This window comes from Miscanthus floridulus, chromosome 18 (assembly GCF_019320115.1).
Source record: "Miscanthus floridulus cultivar M001 chromosome 18, ASM1932011v1, whole genome shotgun sequence".
In the NCBI taxonomy this organism is placed as follows: domain Eukaryota; kingdom Viridiplantae; phylum Streptophyta; class Magnoliopsida; order Poales; family Poaceae; genus Miscanthus; species Miscanthus floridulus.
The window spans coordinates 75,956,873-75,972,343 of record NC_089597.1 but is presented as its reverse complement, the minus strand read 5'-3'; the positions used below and the strand labels follow the sequence as shown (position 1 = coordinate 75,972,343).

Here is a 15,471-nt window from a genome sequence, read left to right as displayed (position 1 = left end):
CAATCAAGATTCTTACCTATGGAGGTGAGTTCATATAGTTGAAGGCTTTTGGCTGCCCAAGCATGTTGTACGACATGTTTGGAACGAATAGCTCAGTGGCCCGGTGTAGCACAGCCTCCTTCGTCAGCCTCTCCGTCCTCTCCTGGGTGCCGATAGTGTCTCCCATGAAGTCAAAGCCGACGTGGGCCCTCTCCTTGCAGGGCTGGATGTGGCGTACTATGAAGCTCACCGCAACCACCACTTTGTTCATCTTCATGCCCCTCATCAGCTCAAGGAGCTCCTTCACCTGATCCGTATCAGCATTGGTCGGCTTCTCCAACCAGCTCCTCTAGTTCTCCGGAACCTGGTCGACGTCGCATCTGATGGCAGGATGGCTTTGCTTCATGTAGAACCACCTAGCATTCCACCCCTTTAGCGAGGTGTTCAGCGGCACAATAATGTACTCACCAGTCATCCCGTCGTGGAGCTGCAGATACACACCGTCGACCACTCTGGAACCATCCCTGCCCTTCTTCTTCAGCTAGAACAGGTGTCGAAAGAGGTTGAAGTGGGGCAAACTGCCAAGATACTCCTCGCAGAAGTGGATAAAGACAACAATATGCAACATAGTATTTGGATGTAGATTGCACAAGCTTACTCCCCAATACTCCAACAGATCGCACAAGAAAGGATGAACATGACGTCCTAATCCACGCCAGAAATAATCTTCGAAAACTACCACTTCATCAGTATGCGACATCGGGTAGGGCTCACCGTCGGCCGAACGCCATCCAGCGGTGACACAGGTCAGGAAGAACGCCCGCCACCACCATGCCATTGAGTTTCATCAGCCCCCATGAGCGACGACACCCATTCCTTGTCATGGCTTGCTTCGGCGGTCGCCTTCTTCAGGTTACCACCTCCCCTCTTAGGCGTCATCTCTCAGATCTGGATTGGGACTGGCAGCGGAAGGGCATGTGAATGCGAAGTCGGGGAGCATGAGGGCTGAGGAGGAAGACGAAGTGGCGAAGTGGCAAAGGTGGGAGCGCAGGAGTGCGGCGGCGTAGTTATAAAGAAATCAGTACCCACTTTTCGCATTCAAGGGTTTTTGGGAAACCGCACCACGATTTGCGCCTTTCCGAGTTCCCCTAAAGTAGTGTGGTGGGCCGTTATCTGGGCTAACGCGCATTTGCAGCCCATATCGCCCATTTTTTGCCTGCAACTTGGAACTACACACCGAATATTCGTCGACTTCTCCACAATTCCATCAAGGCTCAGTAATTTCTACTGTACATCCATTACTCTGGTTTTTTCTCCCACGATTTGATTTCTCTGAGATTTCCACTTGTTGCTCGGGGACTACGTCATCACTACAACTTGGTTCCTCACCACACTGGGGATTTTCTTCTAGTTACTATTGTTTCTGAACCCTGGCACCACGTCACCTACTGTCAGGCTAGGGACTAGTGGGCACACTTCACCTTGTGGTGAATGTGCATTTCTCATTTTAGGGCTCCGCCTGGGGACTGGCTGTCCTGCTCGGCTGGTCTTCTGATTTTCTTCTACTTTGGACCCTAGCACCACGTGACTGCGTCACCTACTATCAGGCTCGGAGACTAAGTGTGCCACTTCACCTTGCGGTGAGTGTGTTTGCTTTAATCTGGAAGACTCCACGCCTCCTGAAGTTGAAGAAGACTATCTCTCTTTCTCGTGGTCGGACTCTAAGTGGGCACACTTGGTCCTACTACGAGGAAATTTTCGATTTTGAACTTGAGCTCCTTACATCCTTCTAGCAAGCCTTACTTGGGATACTCTTCTCGGCGACGATTCACAATTGCTCGACGACTCATTATGGTGGTCGGACTATGAGTCTGATGGCTCGGCTCTGTTCATACTTGCTCGGACAAGCTCAAGATGGCGTTGCACAACGGATACAAGGCGCTCGCGGACTAGCTGTGGGGGGTATGACCTCGGATACCCACGGCAAACTACATGGGTTGCGCTCCCAGAGGCGGTCCAGCCCACAAGACGAAGACTTACGGTGCACAGCACTGCTCGGCTGTGCACCGCAAGACATCAAGGGCGATATCCTGAAGATAATACGAGATCTGTTAGGATACTGTTCGATCCTATGAGTCATGTAATATGTTATTACTTTCCGGTTATCTCCTAGATCTAACAGATTTGTAACCCTGCCCCCCAGACTATATAAGGCGGGCAGGGACCCCCTTAAAACACACGCAACATCATATCATAGCCAATACAAATCCAACAGACCACATGAGTAGGGTATTACGTCGCGCTGACGACCCAAACCTGTCTAACTCTTGTGTCTCTATTGCCTTCTTGTTCTTGATTACACGCATCTCTGCTGATCAATGCTACCTTCAGTGGGATACCTCTCGGAGGACTACCGACGATATTCTAGTCGACATGTGTAGTTTGTAGTGTTGAAACCTAGAGTGTACTTCCTCAGTCCCATAAAGAATGTCATTTTCATTTCCTGAATGGTCAAACATTTTCGACTTTGACCAAATATATATAAGAAAAATATAAGATTAATATTTATGGTGCATAATTAATGTCATTAGATAAATCATTGAATATATTTTTATAACAAATTTTTTAGAGATACAAATGTTGCTAATATTTTCTACAAACTTAGTCTTAAGATAGTTAGACCAGCGCACATCCTATAATGTCATTCTTTTGGGGCGGAGTGAGTAAAACATTGTACTTAGGAAGTACAAACACATAAAAAAACTTACTGCCCATGTACACAGAATTTGTGCAGGCTTTTATATGTGATCAAGCCATTAAATTTAGAAGCATATATCTTATGGCACCTCAGTCCTGTCGCTCCAACTCCATCTGAAATGTGGTATCAAGTACTCACTCTATCCTAAAAACGAAGCAACTCTAACTATTTTAAGTTTTTACTAAATTTATATAAAAAGATATTAATACTTATCATACTAAATGAATATCAGGTTTTTTCATAAACTAGTCAAACTTTATGTTAGTTTGACTCCAGCCAAAACCTAGAATTGTATCAGTTGGTGACATTTCTTGTGGTAGAACCTACCCACCCAGGTTTAAATCCTCAACATGGCATGGGTGTTCGCATTTTCCTAGATTTATTACAGGATTTAACAGCGCTATGCTTTCAGTGGTAGACAACGTCCCCATCGGCAGCGAGGTGCTTGTAGTGACTTCATGAATCTCGAGATATACCGGCTCAATCCTTCGAAGATGCTCACAAGGGCAGGGTTTGTGTACATGTGTTGATAGGGGTGAGTGGACGTTTATGTTGTACTGTGTAATTCTAAAAAAAAAGATAGTACTCCATCTGTGTCCCTAAAAGGAAGTTGTTTTAGGATATTGACAGAGTCTCAAAAAAAACTTTGACTGCTAATTTTGCTATAAAATATTTATAAAATATAGTTAATATATACTTTTATAAAACTACATTTCAAGATGAATCTACTTACATCACTTTTCATAACTTCAAACTCAATCTAAAAGAATTTATTTGTAGTCAAGTTTAAAATGTCAACCTCAAAATGACTTCCTTTAGAAACATGAAGGGAGTACTCCAGTATTCTAAATTTGAAAATTTTCTCCTAGTGAGGGGCCCATGCCCTCCAGAGCTAGCATTAAATTGCTAATGAACGGACAATTTCAAAACAAAAACTCAGTTGTCTCTTCACATTGCAATCAAATGCCTCATTCAACACATTAGTAAACAGAAATATGGCGAACTGCCTTAACGATAAGCTGAAAAATGATATAGCTGCTCAAACATAGAAATTGCTGGAATTTTACAGGTTGATTCCAAAGATCAACAATGCCTCTGTTCTGGACAGCTTACCTGTAATGGTCATTTATTTTTATTTTTTATTAGGATTGCCATTTATTCAGTTTCCACATACAGCACCAAGAAACTATGACCCATAAAGTACTAGTATTTTAGAGGAGATTCAAAGTTTTTACATTGCTCATGAAGGAACACATTCTCTTCGGGTCTTTCCGTAGACCGTCAGGATAACATATCCCACTGCTAACATCCAGGCCATTTGGCTTCAGAGCACAAACGGCTTGGAGAACGTTATCTGCATGAAGGCCTCCTGCTAATAACCAGCCGTTCTTGCTTTTAACAGTTGGCATTTGGAATTTTTCCCAGTTGAACCCTTTGCCACTGTAAATGCATACGAATAGATTTTATCAGTTCCAGCTTTCTCCACAACCAACAAATTTTAACTACAAAATGTTATCAAGGAAAAGGGCCTGTGATATTCACAAATAGGTAAAATCAAAACTAAAACACTGCCAATGTTAAATTTAGTCAGATGAAGAACAGCTTTTTAGAATATCAATCATTAGCTAGTCCAAGAGCAAACATCGAGACATTAGACAACAGACCAACCATGTAAGCAGAATTTTGTACCTTCCACCTTTTGCACTGTCCACCAAAAACCAATCAAGAACATATTCCTCACTTGGAGGAGCATTGATAAGTTTACCATCCTCATCAGCATTTAGCACATATATAATCCTGCTGTTTTTCCAAAGCTGAGGAAGTAGTTCTCGGGAGCTATCTCCATGAAGCTACAAGCAATGCGTCAGTAAAATTAGATTGTACCTCCTTCTGTTACAGAGAGTAGAATATAGTAAGGGAAGATATACCTGGATAAGATCGAGGTTGCATGAATCAGATGCTCTCAAGATACTACTATAATCGTCATCCACAAACACACCCACTGATTCAGCCCCATAAGATTTGGCCAGTGTGGATATCTCTTTGGCTTCAGACAATGGAACAGAGCGTTTGGAGTTGGGCCAAAGAATCATCCCAATTAATTTAGCTCCAGCCTTCACAGCCATCTCAGCATCGATGGCAGATGTAATGCCACACATTTTGACTACAGGCTCATACCTTTTGTCCTCCAAACTAGATGATAAGGGCATGGCAGCAATAGGTTGCTTCTTAGCAAAACATGTCATTCTTACTGCAGTCGATATTGGACGTGCTGTAAAAGGTATTGAGTTTCAATAACTAAGAATACCTTGTATCATTAGGATATTCAAATGTGCTCAACATTTCTGGTTTCCAGAATCAGAAACAGAGAAGTATCAAACTCGAAAGAAACAGCAAGTTTGTAGTTAAGATTAATCAAAACCTATTTGGCTGTACTCTTTACCAAAGTATCAAGAGCTTATAGCATTGGATTAATCTTACGTATCCCCTCATACAAAAATCCTAAGAATATCAAAATCACCCAACTTTTTGTGTGAACGATTTTCTTTTCACATATTCTAATTAACGGAAAAAGATAAGGTTTGTTGTCATCCGAAGGACGAGATTTCTTGCATTCTTGAATAAACAACTACTGAAGATTGAAGAAAAGAAATTCAGCAGACCATACACAAGGAGACGCAGCATGAACAACTCGTGTATCAGAAAAAGTTTAATGTTTACCAATTACCATTGTTTGAAGGCAAAGCAAACCGCAGAGACTGTCTTGTGGAGATCTTCGTTGGCATAGCTGTTAGGAAACAAATGACGTACTCAGACGAGCAGGGATGAGGTGGAATCACGAAGGAGGCATTCTATCAAACAGGTGGCGTGCGCTGCAGTTAGGCTCACCACCGGACAAAGTGCCGGATATATTTGTTTCTAATCAAATGCGTTCTCGTGGATTTCGAATCCATGTTCAGGAGAACTCAGCCAAAAGAAGACGAGCACGCACTTACCTGAATCTCGCGAATTCAACCGCCGTGACCGAACAGCATCAAGTGAAGAAGGCTTGTTGGATCGGGAAGAAACGAACGCAGAAGAGAGGGAGCGAGAATCCAAAGGGGAACACCACCATGCAGGTGGGCTAGAGCAGAAGGATGGCTGGCGGGCTAGACACAGTCCCTCTAATCTTCACCAACCATTCTCTTTTTCCTGGGCCTGGGTCAGTCAGTGCCGTGGATGCGCGGTAGCACGCCGCAGCTCATTGTCATGGCACTATGACCAGGTCACAGCGGCGCCGAATGCTGGTTCGCAGAGGCAAACTAGGACCTCATAACAATTTTAATAACAATTTTACTACTACTTCTTCTGTTCCAAATTCTTCGAACCATAGTTCAACTTAGCTCTACTAGTAAGTTAAAATTTTGTTTAAAAACACACAAATTCATCAAATTCTTCGTAAAATATATTTGATCATGTATTTATCAAAACTATCACACGTCAATATATCTTAGAATTTTACTAAATTCTCGATTATATTAGCTTTGTATTTAGTTAAAAATTTCAATAAAAAGATACACGGTTTTATGAAATCTTTATAATTTTACTAAATTCTCGATTATATTAGCTTTGTATTTAGTTAAAAATTTTAATAAAAAGATACACGGTTTTATGAAATCTCCATAAAATATATTTTAATCATGTACTTTCTCTGTCCCAAATTATAAGATGTTAGGCATAATATATATTTAGGAGTGTAGCAAAAGCTATGAATCTACAAAAGCCAAAACGTCTTATAATTTAGAACGCAGGAAGTATTTATTTGAACTACAACATGTTAATATATTTCTGAAGTGTTGGTCCAAGGTACTAAAGTTTAGCTCGAAGACAAAACAAAAGTGGACTATAATTTAAACTAAAACATAATTAGAATTATTATAGTATGATTTAGGACCAAAGAATACAATTTCGAATGAAGGGAGCAACTTTCAATCAAATTGTGATAGAACATTCTAATTCTTCTTAACCAACAGCCTGATATTGTATTTATTAAAGATTGTTATGATCTCGAGATTGACAAAGACACCACAGACGCCTCGCTGTCGACGGTAATGCCGCCTACTACTGAAAGCACAATGCCGTTAAATCCTGGAATAAATCCAAAAAAATACAAGCACTCATACTAAGTCGAGAACTTTAAATCCGAGTGAGCAGGGTTCCACCACAAAGAATCTAACCAAGTGAGATAGACTCTTAGGCTGACCATTGTGGCTTATTAGCCTTACTTTTGTGATCGAGTCAGCTACCCAACGCCGGGTCGATCAAGCCAATTCTGTTCCCTAGCCACGGCTCGACACATCCTCCGATAGTCCCTTTTTCTCGGCTTAAAACCAATACGAATTGCTCCTATGATTCCCAGCGCTTTTATCCAATCCATCGCCCGTCCTTGGTCACAAAGGAAACAAGAAATGTTGTCCTGATTCGTAGTCCAGCACGTCCCATGCATTGCAAGCTAGAAAAAGAACTTTGCATCTGGTTCTCTAGTTTGGTTTTCTAGTTTTCGAGAGAAGCTTCACATCTTCCAAGTTCCAACGGCATTCGACGAACACCCTATACGCTCGTGCTCTCCCGTTCCGGTTGTGTGTTGCCAACGGTACGTCAGTCCATCCGTAATGAAGTATGTACATCATTTGTCCAGCACCACAGAAAAGCAAGGGTCGCATGGTGCTGAGCAACAAGGATTTATTTATTTACCACTGAAATTTACAAGCTACAGCAGTAGCATAAACGTAGCATCCCAACATCTCTGTCACGTACAGTGACATACATAGGACTAGAATAACATCAACGGGCATCACGAAGACAGTGAGCAGCATCCACTCACAATCAACACAAAGTAGCAAAAGAACCAAGCTGAACCATCAGACCGAGATTACATATACCATGCAAACCACAAGCCCGATCGATATTCACGCAAAAGGATATCAGCATTCATAATCTGCGGTTTATCCTAGTTCTGCTTCTTGGATTTGACCGGACCCCTGGGGATTTTGCTCAGGACCTTGGCATCCAGCACCTCATACTGCTTGAGGGCCTCGGTGTGTGCCCTTCCAGCGAAATGGTCCACCTTGTCCTGGTACTTGTCGTACAATATTGGCACCGTGTGGAGCAACAGGACGGCTGTTTGATTCAATTGATCAGTCTAGCAGCTTACAGTATGATGAGAAATTACAAAACAAGTACTCCCTCCATTATAAATTATAAGATGTTTTGTTTTTTCTAGATACGTAACTTTTGTTATGAACTTAGGTACACACACTATGTCTAGGTAATTATTAAAAGCAATCTAGAAAAGCTAAAACGTCTTATGTTTTGGAACAGAAGGAGTACTGTGTATGTTCGAAGAGAGTTACCAATGTATATCAAGGTGAGGAGGTCACAGCTGCTTCCAAATACAGAGTTAACCCACAGCCCCACGATCACCTAAGTTAACATGCAAAAGAAGTTGAACAATCTCAAATCAGTGACAAGCATGAGATGAAAATCAAGTGTTTAGCTGTTATAAGAGCATAAACATACAAACAAAAACTTCTTCAGATCATGCCCCATTGCAATCTCATGGAATAAGTGAAGTGCTCTGTTGATGTCATTGCATAATGCTCGTGAAACATTCACAATAAGATCCTCAGGTATCTGCACTACTGGAATATCTGGTGGACTCCTGCAGAGGCAACACATTGACATAAATAAGATGGATTTCTGCCTTAAATGGAATATGTGAGGATCATCCTATGTCTCAATACTCACTTCTTGATAAAGGTGGTAGCTTTGGACCAGAGGAATAAGACAGCAAGCACACCAATCAGTACATGGGATATCAGAGTCAGGAGATGGTAATCAAGCACTTCGAACAGAACCCAGATGACAGTTGCACCCCCTATTACAACAGCAGAAGTTTTCTTGTCTTTCCATAATAGGACATCAGCAGCTGCAGAAAGTTTTCCACAAGGAGCAGAATTAGAACAAAAAGATAACAGCAATGACCTAAGCTAAATGGCAGGTCTTCCACTCAATTGAGGTTGACTCATGATTTAAAGATGTATTCATACATCAATTTCATACCATTAGTCAGAGGAAGAATACTTAATAAGACACATAAAGATCCACATAAAAAATAATCTACATTGATTATTTATTGAAAGTGTTTTTCCCTCTCTTTTTGTCCCATTAATCTATCTTGCACTATGACCATGGCCACCTGGCACAGAAGGAGAAAAATTAAATTGTATGTTGGAAAATATTTGAACTCTTGATCAAACAACAATTAACCTTCTGGCCTGGCATTAAGGCTTGCATATAAAATTGTGGAGATTTCCACTCGAACTTTAGTATCCATCTTAAATTCATTTTTCTTCTCCAATGACTATCAAGCATCGACATTCCCGTTCCACTCCTGATCCACCTATCTTTAGCACCATATACCATTTTCCCCTTTACATTAGCAATAAGTCATAGTCACGCAGCAAATTATTATTGTCCATCTCTTCCATTACCATAAGGCTAACCTCCTCTTGTCCTAGTCTTGATATATCATGAACTTCACTAGCTACAGCCATTTTGTTTTTTTTCAGGTACATGGTCCCTTAGTAAGCCTATGCCTGTACGAATAACAAGAATGATGTGCCAAGTTTTCAGGTACCCAGCTCAGTATGCAGTTCATGAGCATTTTCCAGCTGCCTGACATTGAAACATTCCTGCCCCACGTGTGTTCCAATAAACTTCAGCCAATATATTTCCCCTTTCAAATGAAAAGAAAGAAAAATAGTATTTCTGAGGATGACACAAAAATATCTAGATACACTTGTAACTGGTATTGTGCATCTCCTTCAGTACACTGAGTTTGACCTGCTCCTGTTCTAATCGTTGCATCCATAGTTTCAGCCATATAATACTCTTATATAGGAACAAACTAAAAATTTACCATAGCAAGTGATCATTCACAAAGAATTCACTTATCATTACACTAGAACTAGAAAATAGAAGCACATTTTCAAACATCACTGTGTATGGTAGCATGTTAAAAATTAAAATTTGTTATCAAAGCAGATTATCTAGATTTTTAACTGTAAATGATTAAAAAAGAGGAGTCAGAAGCTATATGATTCAAGTGTAGATTCACTTATACAATTCTATTGCTGTAACCACCTGTCAAAAGCCATTAACATCTTCTCGAGTGTAACATTGTGTCCCTAGGGAAAATGGACAAAACAAAAGGCATCGTTTCTAATGAAAAGGCCAACTTGCGCTTTTATACTTCTCACCATCATTGCGTTACCCCCAAATATTCTTAGTCTCCCTCCACGCCGACTTTGCGCGGCCTTCCTCTTGGCAATGATTATCCTCCCTATCCACTCTAATATCTCATTAACTCTAATCTCTTCCCCAGACTCTAATTGCCATTGATTACAGCCGGCACCGCCTGGGATACCGTCCTGGCTGCATGCAGCCGGTCCCCGGCTGCCCCACGACATGAGTCCAATAAACAATGAATCTAAAGATTCTAGTTGCATATTTTATTTTTGGCAGCATTTTCCTGGGGTGAAACTAATATCAATATTCTTTAAATCAGCAATTTTGAAGGTACGTTTCTTTGCAGTCGCAAATTATTAGCTTTTCTTAGAACATATTTCTGATCTGGAAAGCTTAGCTGAAGCCTGAAACATGCATAAGCTACTAGTTTATTAATAACTAGTCTAAACCCTGACAGCATGCTCCACAGCTGTGAATTAGATCTAAGGGATGCTAACACCACGAAGGAACAACCATTCCCACTTCCCAGTCCACAAATTAAGTAAACCCAAGGCAGACGGTTTCAGGGGAGGAGACGTTTCCTGAGCATATTTTTATCAAAGCAAAGCAATCCGTTTGTACACGAAGCCGAGTAATTTTGATCTTCTAGCCGCCTAGTGCAAAACTCTTGCAGAGGACCGAATAAAATTCTTTTATCTTAGAAAAACAAGTTCAGTTAAGCATCTAACCTCCAAAAAACCAAGGGCAGCACAGGACATCTAACACAATAAAATAATCGATAGCACACCCGTTATTATTTTTGAACAAAATTTGACACACCTAATATCCTGCACAAATTGATTTGAATAATTTTCGCAAAAAAAAAACTCTGAATAAATAATCAAGTTCATCCCGTGCGTTATCTCATCTGTGGTCAACAATAACCAGAAAGAAACAAACCACAACTCCTGTTGTCAATAAGAAACCAGAACTCCAAGCTAACACCATACGATTGATTTTTTTTTTTTTTTTGAAGAATCGACACCAGTACGATTGAATTGAAGCACAGAAAGAAAACCAGCACAGAAGCGAGAAAAGGAAGAAAGAAATCCGTACTTTTACCGCCCCCAAGGGCCTTGTGCACGGAGGTGTCCTCTCCAAGAAGCCTGAATCCCCGGGACCTTACCTCCGGCGCCGGGGCAGACACCATCTCCGTTGAGGCGCCGTCACCAGCAGGCTGCAGGGGCGGGTCCGAGGAGCCCTCGGCTGGGGCCGCCGCGGTCGTTGGCGGCGAGCCAACGTTCTCCTCCGCCGGATCGGCCATGGCACCCAAAGAAAACAAGCTATGAGAGGAAGCGAACCTTTCCCCTTACTCTCTATCTGTCGGTCTCCTAAAGTGCAAGCTGTGTGGTTTTTGCTTATGCTCTCGCCGCCTTTTCTTCGTGGGGGCAAGAAGATAGAGCGAGTGCTGGATGGAGATCTCTAGAATACGGCGCGAAAGAAACGGCCGTCACGACTCACGACGTGTCGCCGCTCCTCGTTATCGACCTGCTACGTGTACACAGAAGGATTTATATGACGAAGGGTGGCTTCGAGGGAAAATAAAATTATGCGGCCACCGTCGCAACGCAGGCCAGCGTGCGGCACCGCTGATTGCTTTCGTATCATGGTGCTGCTTTATTTTTTGTCCATCTATATAAACCTAGCCCATTAAGCTCATGTAATCCTATAGAAATTTTTTACAATAATTGAGGAAAAATTCGATGGCTGACATCGACCAAGAGCGGCCAATCCGACGGCAACAAAGGTAGGAGGCAACGGGAGGCAATGGGATGGAGGCAACGAGAGGTGATTGCTGTGTCTATGATCGGTGGGCTATATGCGCAAAAATCGCCTTCCATTACCTCCGCAAATGTGGGGATTAGGACTGGGCGGTAATTCCATTCTCGTAGTTTTTTTTGATAAAGGGTAAAACGGTAACTCTATAAATGCAAAAATAATGTTTTGAGTAATATAGTTAGGATGGATAATACAATTAGTATAGTTAGTTAAATGAATATGTCGTTTACTTCTTCTAGGGTTCCACCGCCGCCGTCCTGCGAGCCGCCGCCGCCGCCGATGGGAGGAGGCCGGGCGTAGGGCAACGGGCCACCCCTACCCCTCGTTCCTCCTCGCCGTCATCCGCTCGGGCGTCGCCCTCCTCCTCGCCGTACTCCGCTCGGGCGCCGCCCTCGGCGTTCGTCCATGGTGGAGCAAGAGGAGGTAGGAGAGGATGGGGGCCATGAAACCTAGATCCAAGCGCGCCATGAGGAGGAGGCGCCGGCGCCGACACCGACGCTAGTGCTGGCGTGCTGCACACGACTAGGGGCAGGTTCGACACCGCCGCAGTGCTATCTGCGATGGGCAGGTTCGGCGTCATGCGCCTCGCGCTGGCGCCGCCGGCGCTGCTGGCCATCGTGCGCACCGCCAAGGAAGCGGACGCGGGCACTGCCGCCCACGTGGCCACGCTCTTGGCGGTGAACTGCGGCGGCGCACCCCTCGCGGCTGACCTCATTGCGCGCTTCTCGCGCACTTTACCCGGCGTAGGCGTTACCCAGGTTGGTTTCTCGCTGCTGCAAGTTCATGTCTTTTGATTCTTAGTTCAGAGAATATTGTAACTACTAGAGTAGTTCATACAAATCACTTGCAATTGTGTGTTCATCATAGCATACAGTGCTTGTTCCCAATTGGCAAAAGGGGTATGGTCTTACAGGATTGATGGTTTTCGTATACTAGGTTAGAAACTGTCAAGTATGCTCTCTTTAGTTAGTGAATTATTTATTGACAAATCTCATTTGCAGATATGAGCTTGAATTAAATGTTCTTGGACTTAGGTTTTTAGTTTGACACAGCCATCATGTGTAATTTTGAGTTTTGTGAAAATAAGTATGAAGAGCGACTAATACAACTATAGTTATGTCAGCCGGTTCAACTTTGACTTTTATAGTTTGCAGAATTTCTGGTGGCTTGGTTGGAGCATTTGTAACATTGGGCAGGATTGACATGTCATTCAACACATTAGTGCGAGAGAGGAACGCTATGCTTCCTACAATTTCATCAAAGGTAATTTATATAGTGAAAAAACACTTGCTTTGATTTGGAATTTGCTGCTCATACTTTATGCTCAACATTCAATGTAGATATTCAGCTCAGACCGAATTGTAAATTTATGCCATTCCATATTGACCCCTTGGGTTGTCTGATCTTTTTCCTAATGGCTAAAATTAGTTTCAAGAATGTGAAGGGTTGGATCACTCTGGAACTTTTATCTTATAGACTTCTAGTCTAGAATAAGATAAGAAGTGACTGTACAATTGAGTGAAATATTCTTCTCTTATATAGTGCAATCAATCAGTAGCTAATAAAGGCTTGGGCACTACTTGGAGATAATAATTATACTTATGACCTCATCTTTGCAGGATTGGATTGACATAGATTTTGGAATTGCTGAAGGTGTTGATTTCATCGCCGTATCATTTGTCAAGTCTGCTGAAGTAATTAATCATTTGAAGAGTTACATTTCTGCATGGAGCCGTGGAAGGTAAGTAGGATTATGTTTTGAAAGTTGTCACCTCGTCACATGTAGGATGTAGCTGAGTTTAATAGTAACATATTGATTATCCTTTTTTCCAAAACAGAAAGGTAGTGCTTTACTAGTCATGAGCTTGGTTCTGGATGATAACTTGATAAGTATCGGTGCATGTATTTAACGAATTCTTGAGTTTGTGTACATTAGTGTGGTTAGTGTGGAATCTGCCTTTTTTGTTTTAAATGGTTTGGTTGATAATTTGCATACTAGCAGTTTGGTTGTGGACACTGAAAACTGTAGCAGGTCTATATGCCCTGGTTTAAATGTGCCGAGTGACCATCACACTTAATGGCTTAGAAGTTAGATACCATACACGTGATGTTTTAATTTTATTTACAAGTTATTACTTGGTTGTCTAAATTGTAATTGTTTCATTGTTTGTCCCAGTGATATAGGGGTCATTGCAAAAATTGAGAGCATTGATGCTCTGAAGAACCTGGAGGAGATTATCCGTGCATCAGATGGAATAATGGTAGCCAGAGGGGACTTGGGGGCACAAATCCCCCTGGAACAGGTCCCTTCCATACAGAAGAGAATAGTTAGAATGTGCAGACATCTCAACAAGCCAGTCATTGTTGCTTCTCAGCTTCTGGAATCAATGATCGAGTATCCTACACCTACTAGGGCTGAGGTTGCTGATGTTTCTGAGGCAGTCCGCCAGCGTGCAGATGCTCTCATGCTTTCTGGTGAGTCAACCATGGGGAGGTATCCAGATAAGGCTCTCAGCGTGCTTAGGAGTGTTAGCCTGAGGATTGAAAGGTGGTGGAGAGAGAAGTGCCACGAGGCGCTGGAGCTTCAAGATGTCTCGTCTTCATTCTCTGATAAGATATCAGAGCAAATATGCAATTCAGCAGCCAAAATGGGTATACCCTGCACTACACCACTATCCACTGTAATTTTGTTATAAAAGCATATAAGTAACTACTGCATTTTAGTGCATCCTACTTGTGCTTCTGACTCTGAGATTAACCTTGAAGCTAGTTTGTGTCTCATATATTCAGAACTAGTTCAGATACTTTGCATCCTGCCTTGTGCATAGTGGCTGCATCTACATAAACATTTGAACTGATCGTGGATATGTGCGACTGCATGTCGACTTATTTAAACTGATCTTACTGATCTTGTTTCTTTAGGATTGCAACATCTCTGCTGATATTTGATTTGTGCTGACAGCACTGCCTGACTGTCTCTTGCTACTAAAGGGTTTGGAAAGTGATGAGGCAGAAGATGTGAAGTAGTTGATCTACGCTTTTCACGACTCGAGAGATGACTACAAAGATAGCGAACGTTAGAGCTCCAAGATGCTTATGTTATCCTTTAATTAGCAACGGCTTCTGAACTTGTGTTATCTCTATGTATACTATGTTAGGTTATCCTTGAATTGAGGTCAGGAATCAAAATGCTTATGTAAAAGTCATTTTTGTTGCTAATTTCTATTTGGGAAGCTAAGGATGATGACCTGGCATTGCTGTGAACAACTCATATGGCGTATCAAAAGCAAATATTTCCTGATATTGCCAGTATTGCAAATATTTCCTGTTATTGCCAGTATCGCCGCAGTGGCCTGGCATCAATTTACGCGTCAATTTCAATTTCATGGCTCGTGTCAATTTCAATGCACTAATGGTCTAGTTTACCCTATCAACTTCACTCTAGAACCGATCAGTGACTCATGCAAACAGCCCTGGCTATTCGTGTGCTGCGCTTAGGGGCCAAAATCATCAATGCTATACTCTGGAAGCAAGGAAGTGCAGATATTCAGAAGAATCAGAACCATCATTCAGTTCAGACATCACACTGGCCGAGTCTATGGTCGGTTCAAACAACAATAGAAAGA

At 42.2% G+C, this 15,471-nt stretch overlaps 3 protein-coding genes across 3 annotated transcripts; 1 reads left to right on the top strand and 2 right to left on the bottom strand.

The window, feature by feature from the left end:
• Positions 1-3,789: 3,789 nt before the first annotated feature.
• Positions 3,790-6,004, bottom strand: LOC136522190 (N-(5'-phosphoribosyl)anthranilate isomerase 1, chloroplastic-like). The gene is made up of 5 exons (XM_066515981.1): positions 5,734-6,004; positions 5,466-5,525; positions 4,666-5,009; positions 4,427-4,587; positions 3,790-4,177 (listed from the first exon to the last, which is right to left on the bottom strand). Exons 2-5 carry the CDS (start codon positions 5,521-5,523, stop codon positions 3,949-3,951), a joined length of 792 nt encoding a protein of 263 aa, XP_066372078.1. The 5' UTR covers positions 5,524-5,525; positions 5,734-6,004; the 3' UTR covers positions 3,790-3,948.
• Positions 6,005-7,442: 1,438 nt separating this feature from the next.
• Positions 7,443-11,531, bottom strand: LOC136520753 (reticulon-like protein B2). Its single transcript, XM_066514407.1, has 5 exons — positions 11,123-11,531; positions 8,525-8,705; positions 8,297-8,438; positions 8,131-8,200; positions 7,443-7,897 (listed from the first exon to the last, which is right to left on the bottom strand). The coding sequence occupies exons 1-5, from the start codon at positions 11,328-11,330 to the stop codon at positions 7,728-7,730; spliced, it is 771 nt and encodes a 256-aa protein (XP_066370504.1). The 5' UTR covers positions 11,331-11,531; the 3' UTR covers positions 7,443-7,727.
• Positions 11,532-12,423: 892 nt separating this feature from the next.
• LOC136524037 (pyruvate kinase isozyme A, chloroplastic-like) lies at positions 12,424-15,266 on the top strand. The gene is made up of 7 exons (XM_066517522.1): positions 12,424-12,603; positions 12,713-12,744; positions 12,847-12,879; positions 13,000-13,108; positions 13,465-13,586; positions 14,022-14,497; positions 15,184-15,266. Exons 1-7 carry the CDS (start codon positions 12,424-12,426, stop codon positions 15,264-15,266), a joined length of 1,035 nt encoding a protein of 344 aa, XP_066373619.1.
• Positions 15,267-15,471: the final 205 nt, after the last annotated feature.